The sequence below is a fragment of the Panthera leo genome, chromosome D1 (assembly GCF_018350215.1).
Source record: "Panthera leo isolate Ple1 chromosome D1, P.leo_Ple1_pat1.1, whole genome shotgun sequence".
NCBI lineage: Eukaryota > Metazoa > Chordata > Mammalia > Carnivora > Felidae > Panthera > Panthera leo.
The window spans coordinates 45,353,733-45,374,725 of record NC_056688.1 but is presented as its reverse complement, the minus strand read 5'-3'; the positions used below and the strand labels follow the sequence as shown (position 1 = coordinate 45,374,725).

The window sequence follows — 20,993 nt, the reverse complement described above, 5'->3', positions numbered from 1 at the left end:
TGGAACAGAATAGGGAGCCCAGAAATAAGCCCATGTTTATATGGTCAATTAATGTTTGAGAAAGGAGGAAAGAATACACGATGGGAAAAAGCCTCTTCATAAATGGTGTTGAGAAAACTAAACAGCAACATGCAAAAGAATGAAACTAGACCACTGGCTTACACCATACACAAAGATAAATTTGAAAGGACCTAAATGTGAGACATGAAACCATAAAAATCGTAGAAGAGAGCACAGGCAGTAACTTCTCTGACATCGGACATAGCAACTTTTTCTAGATTTGTCTCCAAGGCAAGGGAAGAAAAAACAGAAACAAAACTGTGGCGACTACATCAAATAAAAAGCTTCTGTACAGCAAAGGCAATAATGAACAAAACTAAAAGCTTACAGAGCGAGAGAAGATATTTGCAGGTGACATATTTGATAAAGGGTTAGTATCCAAAATATATAAAGAACTTATATAACTCAACACCCAAAAAACAAATAATTCAATTAAAAAGTGGGCAGATGAGAGGCACCTGGGTGGCTCAGTTGGTTGAGTGTCCGACTCTTGGTTTCCACTCAGGTCATGATCTCAGGTTCATGGGATCAAGCCCTGCATCAGGCTCTGTGCTGACAGTGTGGAGCCTGCTTAGGATTCTTTCTCCCCCTCTCTTTCTGTCCCTTCCCCACTCGTGCTCTCTCTCAATATAAATAAATAAAGATTTTTTAAAAAGTGAGCAGACGACATAAACAGACATTTCTCCAGAGAAGACATCCAGATGGTCAACAGATACATGAAAAGATGCTCACATCACTGATCATCAGGGGAATGCAAATCAGAACCACAATGAGATATCACCTCACACTTGTCAGAATGGCTAAAATCAATAACACAAGAAACAAAAGGTGTTGGTGTTCTTATTTCTCCAAATAGGAACCCTCTTGCACTGTTGGTGGGAATGCAAACTGGCACAGCCACTTTGGAAAACAGTATGGAGATTCCTCAGAAAGTTAAAAAATGGAGCTACCCTACAATCTAGTAATCACAGTACTGAGTATTTGCCCCCCCAAAATGGAAAAACATTAATTTAAAGGCATACATGCACCCTTATGTGTATTGCAGCATTACTTACACTAGCCAAATTATGGGAGCAGCCCAAGTGTCCATCAACTGATGAGTGAATAGAGAAATGGTATATACATATAATGGAATATTATTTAGCCACAAAAAGAATGCACTTTTGCCATTTGCAACAACATGAATGGAGCTAGAGTGTATAATTAATGCTAAGTACCCAGTCAGAAAAAGACGAATACTATATTATTTTACTCATATGTGGAATTTGGGAAACAAAAACAAATGATCAAAGGAAAAAAAAGAAAGAAAGAGAGACAAACCAAGAAGTAGAAACTTAACTAAGCAGAGAACAAACTGATGGTTACCATGGAGCAGGTGGGTTGCGGGCGTTGGGTGAAACACATGAAGGGTATTAAGAGTACACTTACCATGATGAGCACTGACTAATGTGCAGAATTGTGGAGTCACTATATTGTACACCTGAAACTAATATGACACTGGATGTTAACTATCCTGGAATTAAAAAAAAAAACTTAGTGGAAGAATTTGTATTAAAGAAATGGCTGTCAACATTTCCGAAGCATTCAGATTTTTAAAGCTTGTATTTCTAAAGGATAAGATTTTATGTAAATTTTGAAAAATCTTATTTTAAATGATAAGGTACTATCCAAAATGTATTTGTATATTAACAAAGTCAAGTTTTTTTTTTTTTTTTTGGTTTTTTTTTTTTTTAAGGTGAAAAATTCTTCAGATTGTGCTCTTTTCTTTAGGTTTATTGTAGGGAAGGAAGAAATTCCCACACATTCTTACTCACCAGAAGCGGCATATGCAAAAGTGGAACAGAAGACAGAGAAACATGAGCAAAAGCCAAGAAGAATGAATGTAATTGCTCTAATCAGGAAACTTGTGGATTCAGTGTAAGTTCTTTATCTTGATACTTAGCACACTTTGTCACTGTTTTCTATGATATTTGTACCATGTCAAAGTGTTTTTGTTTTCTTTTCAGTAATGATGTTTTTTTTTTGTTTTTTTTTTGTTTGTTTTTTTTGCAAAAAACAATGCATAGAGTTTTATAAAAGGCACATAATAGCAAGTCAATGTTATTTATTATTTTTGTCTGGACTATAGACCATCATATGGTCTTTTTAATAGATTTATATGAACTTATAATAGTTTTCTATGTCTAACTAGGCAGAGTTGCAGGAGGCTGGAATGGGGAACTTCGGGAAACAGATTAATATGTGCTAATCAAATATGCTAAGTGTAGGAAGGAGAAAGAAAAGTTCTGGGAGAGATTCAAGAAGATATAGGTACAAGGAGCAAACCTTAAGTAAAGGGTTTTGTTTTTTTGTTTTTGCAAGAGTGGAAATGTTCAGGGCTTTAGAAATGGAATAAGATAACTTTATTTGTATATTATACAAATAAGTCTGAATTTCATACAAATATTTGTATTTCTAGTATAGATATTGAAGAAAATTAATTTAATGATTTAAAATTAGAACATTAGTTAATAAAAATAATCTTGGTAGTGATATTTGAGAGAGTATCGAATGAATAACCAATATAGAAAGTTAGACATCGGTTATAGGAAGCTGAAGTGGGAATCAGAAGACCTATGTTAGACTCTCATTTTACCCCTTGCTGGCTTTGTGACTTTGGGCAAGTGATTTAACCACTCTGGATCCTAAAGTGCTCATCTGTTAACTTGGGTTAACGATCTTTGTTAAGGAATGCTGTATGCATTAAATGAAATAACATGTGAGTGGCCTCACATACATGAGCACAGTGTAGGTACTCAGAATTTTTACTGAATTTAAAGAGTTTGTCTTCATTTTAGTATACACCACATACAGAAGGTAAGAGGCAAGGGAGGGATAACAGATGGCAGGAATAATTGTGGTAGTGAACTTTTTAAAAGAATTTTATGTATATCTTTTTTTCTTGTTTTGATTTTTTCATTATGATAAGTATACTCCTTAATCCCCCATTACCTGTTTCATCCATCCCCCCATTCCCCCATTCACCTCCCCTCTAGTAACCATCAGTTTGTTCTCTATAGTTAAGAGACTGTTTTTTGGTTTTTCTCTTTTTCCTTTTTTCCCCTTTGCTCATTTATTTTTTTGTTTCCTAAATTCCACATATGCGCAATATCATATGGCTAAATAATATTGCACTGTGTGTGTACACACACACGCACATACATACATACCGCCTCTTCTTTACCCATTCATCAGTGAACACTTGGGCCGCTCCCATAATTTGGCTACTGTAAATACCATTGCAATAAACATAGAAGTGCATATATCCCTTTGAATTAGTATTTTTGTAATTTGGGGGTAAATATCCAGTGGTGTGATTGGTAGTGAACTTCTTAAGTAAGTTCAAAATAGTTATGAATCACCTAAGTGGAGAAAAGAGAGAGGGAATCCCTATTCATGGAAATCATGTTCACCAAGAATCAGAGGGAAGTGTAGAGAATGTATTATGTGGATGAATGATACCTTGGGTATCAGAGCTAATCAGGTCGTGGTAGAACTTGTCAGAGTACCCACTGCTGTGAGAGCAGATGCAGGGTAATGCATAAGCAGAGCAGATAAGACAGGAGATGGGGAGTCCAGGTTTTGAGAAGTTTTAAGAACAGACTAAGGAAAGATTAAATGACAGTATAGCTGTTATTAGAATTTAACTTCACTAGCAAAGAGAGTTTAACAATCTCTGTGTAGTTCCAGTAGCACTGGCTGAAGAATGTCTTTGAAGAGGACACTTAGAAGTATGAAGAGTGATGGTTTACATACGGCCACCCTTCTCTGCTTTACCTCTTTTAGGCTCCAGCTTTAAGCCCTCAACTTCACATGGCCAGACATGTCCCATCATTCTAGTGACATAAGGGCTACGGTCAGTAGGAACTACTGCTGTCATCCTTGTGTATGAAAGGCTGCCTGCATACTCCAGCTGTGGCTCAGAATTGGATTTCCCAAAAGGTTTTGCTAATCAATTTGCAAATGGAATTAGAGAGACCTTGAGCCAGAATATTACTCTACAAATTATTATCAACAAGAAAGTTAATGTAACCATGAAGATAATTAACTGCAGTTTGCAAGAGTTATAAAGACTACTCATTTTAGAACATGAATCCTTCAGAGGGAAAGGCGGAGAGCTAGACCCATGTTAGATATGTTACTTACTTTTTTAAGCCTCGAGTGAATGTATGTATAGTCCTGGAGTCAGCATCTTCAGTGTCTTGAACAGTAGTCTTCCTTGCAGAAAGGTTTACTAAACACAAGAGGACCAAGTGGTTTGTAGTCAAATCACAAATAACCTACTTTTGAATTCCCACATGATCTATTTCTATATTTATTTTTAAAATTGAATTTTGAATTCTAATACTCTATCATGTTTCTTTTCCAGATGTTTTCTTTCAAATATAATTAAGTATACATTCCAGTAACCTGAGCACTTTCCATTATGATTTTTGCTCAAGTACTGACTTCATGGATGATTTATGACTGTTATGCTCTTCAGTAAGCAACTTAAAGCTTCCAAAAGATTTGGCAGAGTATAGAGATAATATATACATATTTTTCATACTTAGTCACAAATATTTACCAATGTTTTTTCTGTTCCACATTTAAGTATTTTGACTGCAGTCACAAATTTTATGCACTGTATCAAATGCTGAACTGCAAAGAAAAAAAAATCTGTTATATTTGCTTTTTTATGTCCCAAGAAACCAAAAGATGTATGCATTTAAATATAAGTAGGTAATATTTTCTCCTTTTTAGGTTACAGAGTTTTAAGCACATATACACACATACACATATATAAACACATAATTTGTTATTTGTGTTTTATTTCAGATGTAAGCATGGACCAAGGCATAGATGTTGCAAACACTATGAAGATAATTGCATCTCTTATTGCATTAAAGTAAGTATATGAAAGTATCACTTTATTCGCTGCAGGAAATATGTATAGAAATAACTTTATAATTAAAACATGATTTCAAAGTAAATGGAAAAATTGACAGTAATTGCTATCATGCTTTGCATTTGACTTGAAAAATAAGGAATTTGTGAAAATTAGGTAACAATTTAGCTTTTAGTATTCACTTACCAGATCCTTTGTTAAATAATTTTAAAATCCGCTTATTTAAAAATTAGTGTTAAAATTTCAAAGCAGAAGAGAAGCTGAAGCAACCATAGCAAAAAAAGACAGAAAAAGAAAGTTATTAAAATTTATACTTTGTAATGTATTCGCATTAGAATACATTTTAGATCAAGGTCCCTGGAGTATGCTGTGTACTAGTGGGTGAGCAGTCTCATACATACACTGTGCACAAGCTGGTACGGTGGTATTTGGTGTTGGACTTGTAAAGTTGTTACGTTTTTTAACGCATGGATGTAACTGGAGCATGTCCACAGTTGCTCTATATGAAGGAAGTTAGCTATATCCACTGGCATAAATTCTTCACTCCATAATATGTTAGTGTACTGGAGTGTCTCTCCTCGCCCATCCCCCATTCTGTGCCTGTCATCCCCCCATCCTCCATTGCCACCAACTCTGGGACGGAAGTTATTTTAATTGCAGTTAGTCTGGCACAGGTGGCACCATCTGCTACAAGTTCTTTGGTTGTGGATGGGGCTCTCACAATCCTGATACTTCAAAAAGTTTATGTTCTTTCTTATAATGTCTTATCCCCACTCAGTTGATGATGAGAAGAGCAGAGTTGTACAGCATCCCCAACAGATAGCCTTCCGGGGGAGCCTCGGTGGCTCAGTAGGTTAGGTGTCTGTCTTCAGCTCAGGTCATGATCTCACAGTTCGGTTCGTGGGTTCAAGCCTTGCATTGGGCTCTGTGTTGACGGCTTGGAACCTGGAGCCTGCTTTGGATTCTGAGTCTTTCTTTCTGTGCACCTCCCCCTCCCCCCGCCTCAAAAATAAATTTAAAAAGGTTAAATTTTTTTAAAATAATAATAATAATTTTTAAAAAAAGCCTCTCAGCAGTCATTCTGGGAGAGAGGGATTGTATCACATTAGTGCTTATGAACATGAGTGCCTGTGATCTAATTAATGTTGATGGTGGCATTTGCCCAAGCCAACACTTACCTTAGAGTCCCCAAGGATATGACCAGAGGTTAAAGCAGTAGAGTATTTTTTCACTTGTGCAGTGGTTTCTGATACACTGCTTCTAAATCTGATTTTCTGCCCCACTTTTAAAATGGGGAGGAGAGCAACGTTGCTGGCAGCCTCAGTCAGGGTCTGCCAGCTCCCAGACAGTCATTATTTCCTCCAACTGGACGTACTGCTAATTCAAGGGAAGACTTCAGGAGGGTAACTAAGAGAAATATTCTGATTAAATCAGATGTATTTGATAAAGTTTGGGAAGAGGGGAAGTGATATTAAAAAAAAATTATCTGTGGGGCGCCTGGGTGGCTCAGTCGGTTAAGCGTCCGACTTCAGCTCAGGTCACGATCTCGCGGTCCGTGAGTTTGAGCCCCGCGTCGGGCTCTGGGCTGATGGCTCAGAGCCTGGAGCCTGCTTCCAATTCTGTGTCTCCCTCTCTCTCTGCCCCTCCCCCGTTCATGCTCTGTCTCTCTCTGTCTCAAAAATAAATAAACGTTAAAAAAAAAAATTCTCTGAGAATGTTACGGAGAATTACTGAGGATTGAAGAAATCTAGTCATTGTATCAGCAAATGTGTACCAATACTATAAACTTGGCAATTTTCATATAAATTGGAGTAATATGTCTGTGAATGTAAAATTATTTGGAGACCTGTAGGTGAGGAATTTACACCATAAATACAGTAAATATATTTTGACAGTGTACCTCATTATTCCATCAGCTCAGTTACACCACATGCTAAATCATATCCCTGAGGAAATATACAAATTACTTTCCCCTCAACTCACTATGCTCCATTCACATTTTTTGTTGGTTCCTCATACCTGCCAGTCTGTTTTGTCTTTGTGTTTTCTGTCCAAGCTATCTGAAATGTTTTCATCATGCCAGCTCCTCTTTTCTGTCTGTTTAAATGACACATCCTCCATCGCTTTCCCTTATCACCCAATTTAATATAGGCTGCCTGTTAATTTCCCTCCTAGAGTCTTGATTATTTCCTGCATAACACTTACACTAATCTGTAGTTATTTTGTTTGTTCACTGACTTATGTGCTCCTCCTTATGAGCATGAAACTTCATAAACATTCATAAACATGAATTTTTAAAATACTGTTCTTTTAGATAACGTTTGGTTTTGTGCTAATAAGAAGTTTTCAGTCTGTCAGTAAGAAGTGATGTTTAAATTTCATTTCCCTAAATACTGAAATGAAATTGACCAGCACTAGTCATCCTCTCTGTTCTTTTTTGCCCTATAAATAGTTGGAGGTAATATGGGAAAATGTTGGCAGCAAGTATGCCTTTGTAGTGCATTTGCTTTTTCAAGTTTTGCTTAGTGTACCTTAAATGCTACCAATTCTTAGAGATGTTTTGACCTGACACAGTCGAGCATAGAAATAAAAACCTAGGTATAATTTTTTTTTCTGGAAAATTCTTTTAGCCTGATCATTTAAAAAGTTGATACCAAAGGTCTAAAAATAAAGTTATTTTTTTCTGTCAAAAGAATTCCTACTTACACCAGTTATTAAGAAGAGTACACTATTGGGGCGCCTGGGTGGCTCAGTCAGTTAAGCAAGTGTCCGACTTCGGCTCAGGTCATGATTTTGTGATTCGTGAGTTTGAGCCCCATGTGGGACTCTGTGATGACAGTTCAGAGTCTGGAGCCTGCTTCAGATTCTGTTTCCCTCTCTCTCTGCCCCTCCCCCACTCACACTCTATGTTTCTCAAAAATAAATAAACATAAAAAAAGAAAAAGAAAAGTACCCTGTTAAAATTTCCAAAACACATTGGTTTTGTAAACTATTTTTTTGGAATTTCATTGCTTTTGTTCCTAAAATTCAGTTTTGGTTTAGGAATCATAAGTCCTGGTTATTGTTAACAGAATGTCAGGAAATGGAAGTTTGTTGCATAGACAAGTTTGGCCAGTGCTTGTGAGACTTCCAAGGTTTTGAAAATCAAAGACAGTGTAATCACTGAAAAATTTTACCCTTATTTTAAGGTAATTGTTTTAAAATTATTTGAGGTCTTAGGACTTAATTTTGAAAATGCTTTGATATAAACTTGTGTTATTTATTTATTTATTTATTTATTTATTTATTTATTTTTGAGTTCTGTTTTGATTCTAAACCAGTAAAATTTATATCTGTCGGACTTAAATATTTGGATGTAAATCAGAATTTTATCCCAATTTTCTCTAGGGTTTCATCAGAATGTTTAGCGTGGGATACTTGATCCAGTGCTGCCTCCGAATTCCCTCTGCATTTCGGCATCTGTTTACACAGCCATCCCGGCTATTTTCTCTCTTCTACAATAAAGAAAACTTCCAGCTCGGAGCTTTTCTGGGCTCTTTTGTTAGTATATACAAGGTAAGGCTTTCAGCAGAGGAGAGAAAAATGGGAAATAAATAACATGGCTATTATTAGAATGAGATACGGCCTTAACCCATCTATCATTTTTTAATGCTTCTTTCTGTTGTATTCATAAATGTTTTAATGTCTCCAAGTATATATGCAATATATATTGGGAATTGAGGTTGGAAAAATTTCTTTTAAAATGTTATTTAATATGCTTCAAAGTGTAGATATATTTGCATTTATATATAATATGAAAGATTTTCAAAGACTTACTTTTTTTTCAGTAATGTAGATACTGAAAAATTTTAACTGTTATATTTCTAACATCAAAAATTATATTAATATATCTGGTCTCTTTGTTTTTCTTGATCATACTTACTGCCTGGTTATTAATTTAAACTTATTTCAGACCCTTCTAGCTGATATCAACACTTGATAGAGCCAGTAAAGATTTTCTGTTGTGACTTATGTAAGAAATGACTTGTTATCCCTCTTTGATCTACTCACTATTCCTGCTACACTCTCTCAAATAACCATTGTTAACATTCTTCCACCGTTTCTGCATGTTCCTATAAACATACCAGCACATGTATAAGCACACACCTAAACACATATGTAAGGATCATCCATGACATAGTACTCTGAAATTTTAAGTAATGGCCTTTTGTTTAATGGGGATCACTCATATATGTCATACTACTGACATTTTATTAAACATCTAAAATTTAGACTATAAACCTAAACGTAGTTTCCAAATGGTAAAATATGTTAACTAAGGTTGACTATATGCAAACACACACACATTGTTTTTAAAGTGAAAAAAAAAAAAATAATAGTGCAGGGAAACTTGAATTCTGGAGTCATTTTGGGTAAGATGGTTATGTATCATTTTATGTAAAAGTTTATTTATATAAGGTACATATAGGGGAAGTATTTTTAAATGGAAAGGAGAACAGGAGTAACAAATGATAAGCTATAGTTAATTACTTGTTATGAAATATTACTAATATTGAAAATATTTTCAATAGTTTTGATTAGGAAACATTACTGTCTTTGAATATACAAGAGTTAAATAGGACAGAATATTTGTAACTTTATATGTTCATATTCTTTTTCATTTCTTATGTCATAGTGTTTATGTTTATTCTTAACATAAACCCTAAGTGTCGCATGTGGATTGTCTCCCAACATTTTTTTTCCCAAATTGGTTATTCTCCACCATCCAGCATATCTCAGAGCATGTTTCATTTGTTTGCTTTAATTTCTGTTACTATTTATTTGCCCAGGTAATACAAACTAATGGTATTAAACTATAGAAAAATACAACCGGGTCAGAAAATCCCTTATAAAAAAAATGGTACAGTGTGTTCCAAAGCAATATGGGATTTAAAATAAAATTGCCAATGCCATTAGCGTCTTTATAAGGATGTAATTGGGAGAAGGGCGGAGCAACAATTCATATTTCTTCAGTGTCTTCTCAGGGAATGGACTCTTTTTTCATTTTGTAATGTTCTTCTTTATTTCTGGTAATATTCCTTGCTCTGAAGTCTACAACGTATGATATTAATATGGCTATTCCAGTTTTCCTTTGATTATATTTGATAGTACATTGTTTCTGTCCTTTTACTTTAGTCTTAACTGTGTCTTCAGTTTAAAGGTTGATTCTTTTAGATGACATGTAGTTGGTTCTTCCTTTTTTATCCAATTTGATAATCTCTATTAATTGGTATGTTTAAGCTATTTACATTTAATGTACTTTTTGATAATGGTATAGTTTAAATCTACCTCTTGCTAATTGTTTTGTATTTTTTCCATTGTTTTTTTCCTTTTTATTCCTCCTGGATTTTTAAAAAAAATTTATGTATTTAGTTTTTTTTTTTTTTTTTGTTTTTTGTATTTTTGTATTCTGTCTTCACTCTTGGCTTACTATTTATACCTCTTTTTTAACTTAGTGACTGCCTTAACATTTATAATAAGCATTTTAAATTCATCAGTTATTGTTTTCAAATATTATGCCACTTCATGTATAGTGTATGACTCTTAGAATATTATACCTCAAATTCCTCCTTCTCATCCTTTGTGGTATACATTTATCTTTTCATGTGTTATAAACCCCATGATCTATTGTTACCATTTTTGTTTTAGACCAGGAGTCAGAAAACGTTTTCTGTAATTGGCTAGATGATAACTGTTTCAAGCTTTGTGGCTGATATGGTTGGTCTCTGTCATAACTACTCTACTCTGCTGTTGTAGTGTGAAAGCAACCATAGACAATATATAAATAAAGGAGCATAGTTATGTTCTTTTTTTTAAAGTTTATTTATTTTTCAAAGAGAGAGAGAGCACAAGTGAGACAAGGGCAGAGAGAGGGAAGAGAAAGAGAATCCTAAGCAGGCTCTGCACTGTCAGCCCAAAGCCCAACATGGGGCTCGAACTCATGAGCTGTGAGCTCATGACCTGACCCAAAATCAAAAGTTGGACGTTTAACCGACTGAGCCACCCATAGCTATGTTCTAATAAAACTTTGTCACACTTCAATTAGAATTTCATTTGATTTTTACATGTCTCAAAATATTACAATTTTATTTTATCCATTGAGAAGTGTAAAAACATTCTTAGCTCATGAACCACATACAAACAGTTGGCAAGCCAGATTTGGCTAGTGGGCCATATTTTATGACCACTGCTTTAGATAGTTATTTTATTATTATATTATTATTATTATTATTATTAATTTTTGATAGAGAGACAGAGACAGAGCGCTAGCAGGAGAGGGGAAGAGAGAGATGAAGACACAGAATCTGAAGCAGGTTCCAGGCTCTGAACTGTCAGCACAGAGCCCGATGCAGGGCTCAAACTCATGAACCATGAAGTCATGACCTGAGCTGAAGTTGGATGCTTAAATGACTAAGCCACCCAAGCACCCCTTCTTTGATAGTTCTTTTAATAGTTCTTCTTTTGATAGTTTATTTGTATAGAAAGAAATGATATTTAAAAAAATGTCTTCTAAGTTTATCTTCATTTTGCCATCTTCAGAGCTCCTCATTTCTTTTTTCAGATCTAAATGATACTATATTCCTTCTGCCTGCAAAATTACCTTTTACCATTTATGAAAATTCATCACTTACAAAGCTACTATGTGGGTCTCAGTATTTATCTACTGGAAAAAGTCTTTATTTCACCATTATATTGAAAAATACTTTATCTGAGTTTGGAATTCTGGCTTAGAGTTATAGTGTATTTGATTTTTCTTCTTGTTACAGTGGGAGTGATTCTACATCTAGGCAAAGGAAAATTTATGCCTTCATTTTGGAAAATAATTACAATAAAAATATTATGTATATATTTTTTAAAGTTTGTTAAATTTATTTTGATACAGAGAGAGTACACAAGCAGGGTAGGGACAGAGACAGAGGAGAGAGACAGAGAGAGAATACCAAGCAGGCTTTGCACTGTCAGCACAGAACCCTGTGTGGGTCGTGATCTCACGAACCGTGAGATCATGAACTGAGCCAAAATCAAGAGTCAGATGCTTAACTGACTGAACCACCCAGGCGCCCTGACAATAAAAATATTATGTATAATTTCTTAATAGAGTCTATCCAGAACAATAACTTTATAACAGGTTATTGTTGATAGTTTTCCAACTCATATATTTAAAATAGTTTGATTTAGATCACCAATTTGCCATCAAGGTCTGCTAGTGACTCACTCATTATAGATGTTACATGCATGTTTTCTAGAAATGAAACAACTGAAGTCACTGCATTTTCTTCTTGATGTAGGGTACTAGTTGCTTCCTGCGCTGGGTCAGAAACCTGGATGATGAATTGCATGCTATTATAGCTGGTAAGGCAATGATAACACAAGAGTTACTGCTGTTGCATCAATCCGTGGTAGGAATGACTCAGAAATAGTTTCCAAATTCATCTGATTTCTGTATAACTCTTTTTCTCCATAATAGAATCCCTACTGAGGAACCAGTCCACACATTTTGTATTCGCCAAGTTTAACATACCCAGGCATTCTTGCCATCTGATGTTTTGAAATGGCAATATAATGACTTGGGTATCTGGCCTGCTACAGGCCTGGGATCCTAGGGAATGTGTTATAAAAGAACATAAAACTCAAAAAATTTGGTGACTAATGGAAGCACAGTTATATTGCTTGAAGCATTCTGGTTTTGCCACTGGCAAGTGACATATATTTTAATCATATATATTTTTATTTTTAAAGAACTTAATTAGTTTCATAAAAATAAGAACTCAAGATTAACATTTTCTGCAAGTACAGCATACATGCTACTTAAGTAAAATTGACAGTTTACAGATATTTATTAGTGATATTCCTGCTACCAGTATTCCTGGTCTCCCTCTGCCTTTGTTTCCCATTTAAGGAACAAAGGCAGTACTATGGAGAGAAGTTTGATGATATCACTAAAAGTAATTTGAGCTGTTAGAAGAATTGATTAATAAATATTTTCACTTAAAATGAGAAATGGTATCAATAGCCTTTAAAAATTATTTTTGAAAATCATTATATTTGTTAAGACTACTGTTTTTAAAGTTATATTTAGAATATAAAGTGTCTTTGTAATATATATGTCAAAACTGTGTGTTCCTAACTCTGAAAGTCAATTTCATAATTTAAAAATGTGTGATATCCACAAATTCACCTCATTTTAATGTCATCACATATATTACTGTCCTTATTTTTGTATAACAAAGGGCAGTGCTACAAATCGATTGTGTCTTACTTAAGTGAGTGAACATTTCTGAATGACTTAATAACAAAGAAATACTTTGAGATTTGATCAGTTTTGCTTTATTTGTTGTTTCAGGCTTTTTGGCAGGAGTATCAATGATGTTTTATAAAAGTACAACAATTTCCATGTATTTAGCTTCCAAGTTGGTAGAGGTAAGCAAACATCTTGATGCGTGCACAGCTCTAAAGGATGTAGAGCCTTCCATATCCCAGTTACAAGGGCTAGTCAATCCTATAAAAGTACTGACAAAGTCAGTTCTCCTGTTTCTTCTTCTTTCTTTATGTGTGTTATTTTCAAATATACACAAGTGTAGAAAGAATAAAGTAACTAACTCTTGTGTACCTATCATACAGTTTCAACAGTTAACATGTGACCAGTTTATTCCACCTGTACTGTCCCAACCCCACAAGTACTGAATTAATTTAAAGCAAATCCCAGACAACATATCACTTCTTCCATAAATAACTCAAGGTAAAGACTCCTTAAAGACTATGGCTAAAAGGATAAAGACTCCTTAAAAACAAATCAACACTACTACCAAAGTACAATCAAAATACTATTGTCACACATTTAAAAAACCTAGTATTTAATATTATCATATATCCAATTAGAGCTTATATTCTCATATCTCACAGATATCTTCTGCAATCTCTTTGTTTTAATTGGGATCCAAAGTCTCTTTTAGTTTTTAATAGCTGCCTCCTCCCCCTAACTCCCTTTCTTTTTTTCCTTGCCATTTATTTGTTGAAGATCTATGTTATTAGTTCTGGGAAATTTCCCACATTTTGGATTTTGCTAATTATATCCTTACTGGTGATACTAATATGTTTCTTTAACCCAAGTGTTTCCTATGAACTGTTTGTTAGATATAGAGGTTTAAGCAATTCAGTTTCAATTTTTAGGGGGTGGAGGGGACAGAAATACTTCACGTTTACTATGTGTATGAATTCCTATTGCATCACATTAGGAAGCACATTAGTTGTGTCTCTTTTTGTGATGCTAAGATTGATCAGTGGGCTCTATTAATACAACTAACATAAAGCTCCCCATTAGGCTTTCACTTAATTGTTGTAGCACCCATTATTAATCATTACCAGGGTTTATTATTTCATTGAGAGTTGCAAAATGATATTATAACATTATTGTTTCTTCTAATTATTTACTTGTGCAGATTTTTTAAAATCTTTTTTTAATGTTTATTTTTGAGAGAGAGAGAGAGTCAGAGCATGAGCAGGGGAGGGGCAGAGAGGGAGACACAGAATCTGAAGCAGGCTCCAGGCTCTGAGCTGTCAGCACAGAACCTGATGCAGGGCTCGAACTCACAAACCATGACATCATGACCTAAGCTGAAGTTGGATGCTTAACCAACTGAGCCATCCAGGTGCCCCATGAGTTCTTTTAAAAAAAAACTTTTCCCTTTTCGACTGTTTGGTTACTCTGAAATAGTTTGATTTGTTCACAAAGTCATAATAAAATGCTTGACTACTTCCCTTTACTTACCAGTGTTCAGAAAGAATTGGCCTCTAGCATTCTGCAAAACTGACTTATTTATGAGTCTTTATTTTCAAATGTCATTATGAAGATGTAAATTTTAGAATATTTGGTCTTGTTTCAACCCAGGAATTACACTATCTTTGACCATGAGAGCCTCTTCAAGTTGACTTCCGTTTCTTTTTTATATAATGCCAATATCTCTGATAACTTTCTTGCTTTGTGATAAAATGAAATGGTCCAGGCTCATTTTGGACATTTCCTCCCCTAGAAACAAAATCAGTCTTTTCTCCAATGACCCCTATTCTTTTGGTGGGAAATGGTATTTAGAGACTTCAATTTGGGTACTTGGGTACTTCTTGCTTCTAGGGTAGTTATTATTTTTTGGCCTTCCCAGTAAAAAGAGCTAGAGAATACTTTTTTCCCCTTTCTTTTTAGAGAAAGAGAAAATAATGAGCATATTGATATTTCCAATTCAAAGTTAAGATTATAGATTTATTTGACTTCATTTTAGAAAAAATTTATCTCTTGTCACAAAAACAGACACTTAGGTCAATGGAACAGAATAGAGAACCCAGAAATGGACCCACAAACGTATGGCCAACTAATCTTTGACAAAGCAGGAAAGAATATTCAATGGAATAAAGACAGTCTCTTCAGCAAGTGGTGCTGGGAAGACTGGACAGCAACATGCAGGGAAAACTGGACCACTTTCTTACACCATGCACAAAAATAAACTCAAAATGGATGAAAGACCTAAATGCAAGGCAGGAAGCGAAACCATCAAAATCCTCAAGGAGAAAGCAGGCAAAAACCTCTTTGATCTTAGCCGCAGCAACTTCTTACTCAACACATCTCTGGAGGCGAGGGAAACCAAAGCAAAAATGAACTATTGGGAACTCATCAAAATAAAAAGCTTCTGCACAGCAAAGGAAACAATCAGCAAAACTAAAAGCCAGCTGATGGAATGGGAGAAGATATTTGCAAATGACATATCAGATAAAGGGTTAGTATCCAAAATCTATAAAGAACTTATCAGACTCAACACCCAAAAAATAAATAATCCAGTGAAGAAATGGGCACAAGACATGAATAGACACTTCTCCAAAGAAGACATCCAGATGGCCAGCCGACACATGAAAAAATGCTCAACATCACTCATCATTAGGGAAATACAAATCAAGACCACCATGAGATACCACCTCACACCTGTCAGAATGGCTAACATTAACAACTCAGGCAACAACAGATGTTGGCGAGGATGTGGAGAAAGTTGCATTGTTGGTGGGAATGCAAGCTGGTGCAGCCACTCTGGAAAACAGTATGGAGGTTCTTCAAAAAACTAAAAATAGAACTACCCTATGACCCAGCAGTTGCACTACTAGGTATTTATCCAAGGGTTACAGGTATGCTGTTTAGAAGGGACACATGCACCCCCATGTTTATAGCAGCACTATCAACAATAGCCAAAGTATGGAAAGAGCCCAAATGTCCATCAATGGATGAATGGATAAAGAAGGTGTGGCATATATATACAATGGAGTATTACTCGGCAATCAAAAAGAATGAAATCTTGCCATTTGCAACTGTGTGCATGGAACTAGGGGGTATTATGCTAAGTGGAATTAGAGAAAGACAAATATCGTATGACTTCACTCATATGAGGACTTTAAGATACAAAACAGATGAACATAAGGGAAGGGAAACAAAAAGAATATAAAAACAGGGAGGGAGATAAAACATAAGAGACTCTTAAATATGGAGAACAAACAGAGGGTTACTGGGGAGGTTGTGGGAGGGGGGATGGGCTAAATGGGTAAGGGGCATTAAGGAATCTACTCCTGAAATCATTGTTGCACTATATGCTAAATAATTTGGATGTAAATTAAAAAAATAAAACTAAAAAAATACAAATAAATAAAAATTTAAAAAAAGAAGAAAAATTTTATCTCACTGAAAATCTGTGGCCCTAATGATATTAAGAGGATTACATACTTGCTTTATTCAGGTGTGTCTGTGTCTATGTGTGTGTGTAGGGGAGAGAGAGAGAGAGAGAGAGAGAGAGAGAATATGTGAGTTTGATATTTTTCTCAGTGCAATTGGAAGTCATTGGAGAGTTTTAAGTGTGGAAGTAGCATGATTTAATTCACATTTTAAGAAGAAGAAAACATTCTGGCTATTATATAAAGAATGGAATAGAGGCAAGACTGGAAGCTGGGAGAACAATTAGTCTCAGACAGATGATGGCTTGTGCCAGTATAGTAGCAGTAGGGATGGAGAGAAATACACAGACTTCGTATATGTTTAGGAGGTAAGGGTGACAAGATTTGCTAATGGAGAGGAAAAGGAGTGTCAGAAAAAGAAAATATCCCTTAGCTAGCAAAAATACACAGGGAGAATCCAATATTGAGATCTGGTTTGTAAAACCTGTATTTTATAGCTGCTTCCCTACATGGCTAGAGTTTTTTAAGCCAAGCAATGACATAGCTCTTTTTTAACTTATTTTTAAATTTTTAAAATTTTTATTTTATTTTATTTTTATTTTAGTTTTGTTTTTATTTTTGAGAGAGAGTGCACATGAACAAGGAAGGGGCAGAGGGAGCGGGAAAGAGAGAATCTTGAGCAGGCTCCATGCTGGGCTTGATGTCAGGACTGTCAGATCATGCCCTAAGCCAATATCAAGAGTCAGGTGCTTAACCAACTGAGCCACATAGGCACCTTGGCATAGCTCTTTTCTTATATCAACAGACCATGTTTGATCTTGGCAGAAGAAACTAGATATAAAATGTACTGATAAGAATTTATTTTTAATTTAGGAAATTACAAATGTAAGCTTACTAATAGGTCCTTTGTGGAATTAATGACTGTGGTGTAATAGGCAGTCATTTTCCTATGATTGAAGTTAATTTTATATTAAAATTCTGCATTACTATATAATGAATATTAAATAAAAATCAGCTGACTAGATAACTTTTATCTTGGAAATAATTATTTCCAAGATGTATATATTGAATATCTATTATGTTCCCACTACTGTATGAAGTGCTGGTAAGCATATAGAACTATGGGATATGGTTCCCACCCTTCATTAACTTAGAATCTGGTTCAATAGGTAAGGTTTATTATAAGAAATTAGGAACACAATTGTTACATATTTCAGGAGATACCTGTGTTATATAATGTTTCTGTGATGCTATTCTACCACATCTGAATTTCATTTTTGTCAACATGAATACACTACAGTATACCTGTACCTTGTAATACACTGTATAGTATATTCAAAATAGTGGTGCATGTATATCTTCCTTCCTAAGTAGAGTGTAGCTTTTTGTACATATATATCTTCCAGATTGGGGAAAAATTATTTCATGTTCTTTAGTTCATGAACCACCCATGTCTTCTTGAACTTTTCTCCACCTGATTGTAACATCATTCTCTCTTGGTTCTTTCCTCTTTTCTTACTAGTTCTACTTGAGCTTTCCCATGTTTCAGAGAAACTATTGCCGTGAATAATTACATCTTCTATCCATATAAATTAGCTGGGCCTTCCCCATATGTATTGTGTACTTTCACCCAGTTCATTACCCCTGCTTTTTCTGCTTTTTCTCTCTTATCTCATTGTTAATCCTAGGCCTCTTAGGAGGCAGCACTGTTGGAAGTGTGGTCAGTAGACTAGTGCCAGTCTATGACCTGTTTATTACTAGTTCATAGTAAGCATAGAAATAGAGAGTAAGCATTTGGAAACTTCTGTAGCAACTTGACAGAGTAATTTATTTTTTTAATACAAAAGTGAAATTTTGGTTCACTTTGTGTTTTTAAAATTTAGTTTTTAGTAATTTATTTTTATTGTATTATAAAAGTATCAAGCTATGGCAATTGGAAAAAAATTTTTTTGAAGTGTTGCTTCACTGCAGGTGGTTTGAGAAGCACTATTCAAATGTAGTCATTTCTGAAATTCTCCTTGTTCCTTTGTCCTAGGCAGAGCAGTTTGTTCTCTCCTTGGTGGGGGGAGGGCAAAAATGCATACACACATACTAAACATATATATAGTTAAATATCTAAGTGCATTAGCTATTTCTCTTATGCACTAACTTAGATGTTATTGTATTCATTTTTAAATTTCTAGCTCCTAGCATAGTGTTAACAGCATTAGTTAACAGCATTAAATGTTGAACCAATGAATGAATGAATGAATAAATGAGTGAATGACTAGATCTAGCAGGGAAGGGAGACCTGAGGATTATACAAAAAGCATTGAAGGGTGCCTGGGTGGCTCAGTCAGTGGGGCGTCCAACTCTTGATTTTGGCTCAGGTCCTGATATCACAGTTTGTGAGATCGAGCCCCATGTCGGGCTCTGTGCTGACGGCACAGACCCTGCTTGGGATTATCTGTCTTTCCCCTCCCCTACTTGTGTGCACTCTATCTCAGAATAAGATAAACTTCTTAGAATAAGGTAAACTTCAAACAAACAAACAAACAAACAAACAAACATTGAGGTATAAATGATATAAAAGAAGTAGAAATACAATGTTACTCTATTTCACAGAAAAGCATTATTACTGGTATCTCGGTTTGGGGTGAGGGAATGAGGGAAGGTAAAGGCTGACACTTAACTAATGTCATGGAAGATGCAACCTGTAATTTGAGCTCAGAAAGGATTATTAGGTTTGGAAGGTAGACAAAATAGTTGTAGATAGCAAGTGAGTCTGTTGCTCCACTCTATTGTTAATGCTATTTAAAGTTGTGGGTTTTTTTTCTAAATCTTACATTATGTTTGTTCTACAGACAATGTATTTCAAAGGCATTGAAGCAGGAAAGGTTCCCTATTTTCCCCATGCAGATACTATCATCTATTCCATCTCTACAGCAATTTGCTTCCAGGCAGTAAGTATAGCTTTTTGATATGAGAAATGAATTATTTCTTTACATTAAATCAATGGGGGGTGGGGGTGGGGGTGAGCAATAAAGACCTGGGAAAAATTTCTATGGATTAGATTTTAGTTTTTATTTTTATTTTTTTACCAAGATAGCTTGCAAGTTTCAAATCAGTAAACATGCTAACTTAATGGGCTAGATCATTTTTAAAATTTTCTGAACACAGTAATTTTTAGGTTTAAATTGAGTGCAATTTATAGGCAAATTATTACACTAGTACCTTGGCTAGAATGCCTATTTTAGTTATACTTCTACTAGAAGACAGATACCATGAGCATAAATAAGAATAATTGCATTTCCCCCATATTACTCAGGCAGCGTGGATAGAGGTAGGATCTAGTCTATTAGAAGCATTGTTCAATTTCTTTAAATTATGTAATCATCATTATTGATGCTAGTGGTTTTAGGACTGTTGCAAAATTTGGGGGCACAACTTTTATTTTCACTTTTTCAGAGTAATGCTGCCAAGTTTATACACTTATTATAACTAAGGAAGTACCAGCTATCTAATGAATATTCAGTAAATGCTTTCCTGATAATAATGACTTAACTATTATTTCATAAGCAATATTCTTGATAGTTGTCAAGTTAAACATAAGTACATATTTTCGTTATTATCATCACTGTTGTTTTTAAAATACAGTGAGCAATAAAAATAAAAAAGTGCTCTGTTGCCTAATATGACTAATTATATTTGCTCTTTACTGAAGAAGTCTCAAATTGAATACTCTAATCTTAGGCTGTGATGGAAGTTCAGACTTTGCGACCATCTTACTGGAAGTTTCTTTTAAGACTCACCAAGGGCAAGTAAGTGACTGAGATGTTGTACCTGACCATAGAAAAAAAAGCATTTTCCCCCTAAAAAGATTTTGAATCTTTTCATCTTTTTGAGGGAATATTCTTTCAGTGATAAAGTAAACATCTACATATAAATCAAATATGTCCAACTTAATATGTATAACATGGGGTATTCTTTTGGTAACATTATTTTGACTTTTCTTTTCCCTGTATTATTTTAGATATTTTAAATGTTGTGGGAAAATACTGTATTGATTTGAAAATTGCAAATTAGTTGCTACATAACACACTTAAGTCTCACTTTTATAATCTTTGATCTCTTCTTTTTGATTAGAAATACTCAGCAGATTCATTAGAAATCATTCCTAAATAATCGAATGATTTCCAATGGGGGAAAAATAATCATATTATTTTGCTTGATTCTGTAAGCATACTTTTCCTTTGCCTTTATTATCATGTTCTTTATTGTTTTA

General features: G+C 34.7%; 1 protein-coding gene across 11 annotated transcripts in view; it reads left to right on the top strand.

Annotated features, from left to right (window-relative positions):
* The window catches only part of TMEM135 (transmembrane protein 135), a 364,077-nt gene that overhangs the window by 232,040 nt on the left and 111,044 nt on the right, over positions 1 to 20,993 (top strand). For all 11 annotated transcript variants that reach the window (XR_006194180.1, XM_042907390.1, XM_042907389.1 and 8 more), the window contains 7 exons: positions 1,831 to 1,977; positions 4,918 to 4,987; positions 8,375 to 8,542; positions 12,316 to 12,379; positions 13,371 to 13,447; positions 19,573 to 19,671; positions 20,462 to 20,529. Coding sequence is in view for 10 of the 11 variants with exons in the window: in XM_042907390.1 (XP_042763324.1) it covers positions 1,831 to 1,977; positions 4,918 to 4,987; positions 8,375 to 8,542; positions 12,316 to 12,379; positions 13,371 to 13,447; positions 19,573 to 19,671; positions 20,462 to 20,529 (693 nt within the window). In the remaining variant the exon portion in view is untranslated. The remainder of the gene's footprint in view (positions 1 to 1,830; positions 1,978 to 4,917; positions 4,988 to 8,374; positions 8,543 to 12,315; positions 12,380 to 13,370; positions 13,448 to 19,572; positions 19,672 to 20,461; positions 20,530 to 20,993) is intronic.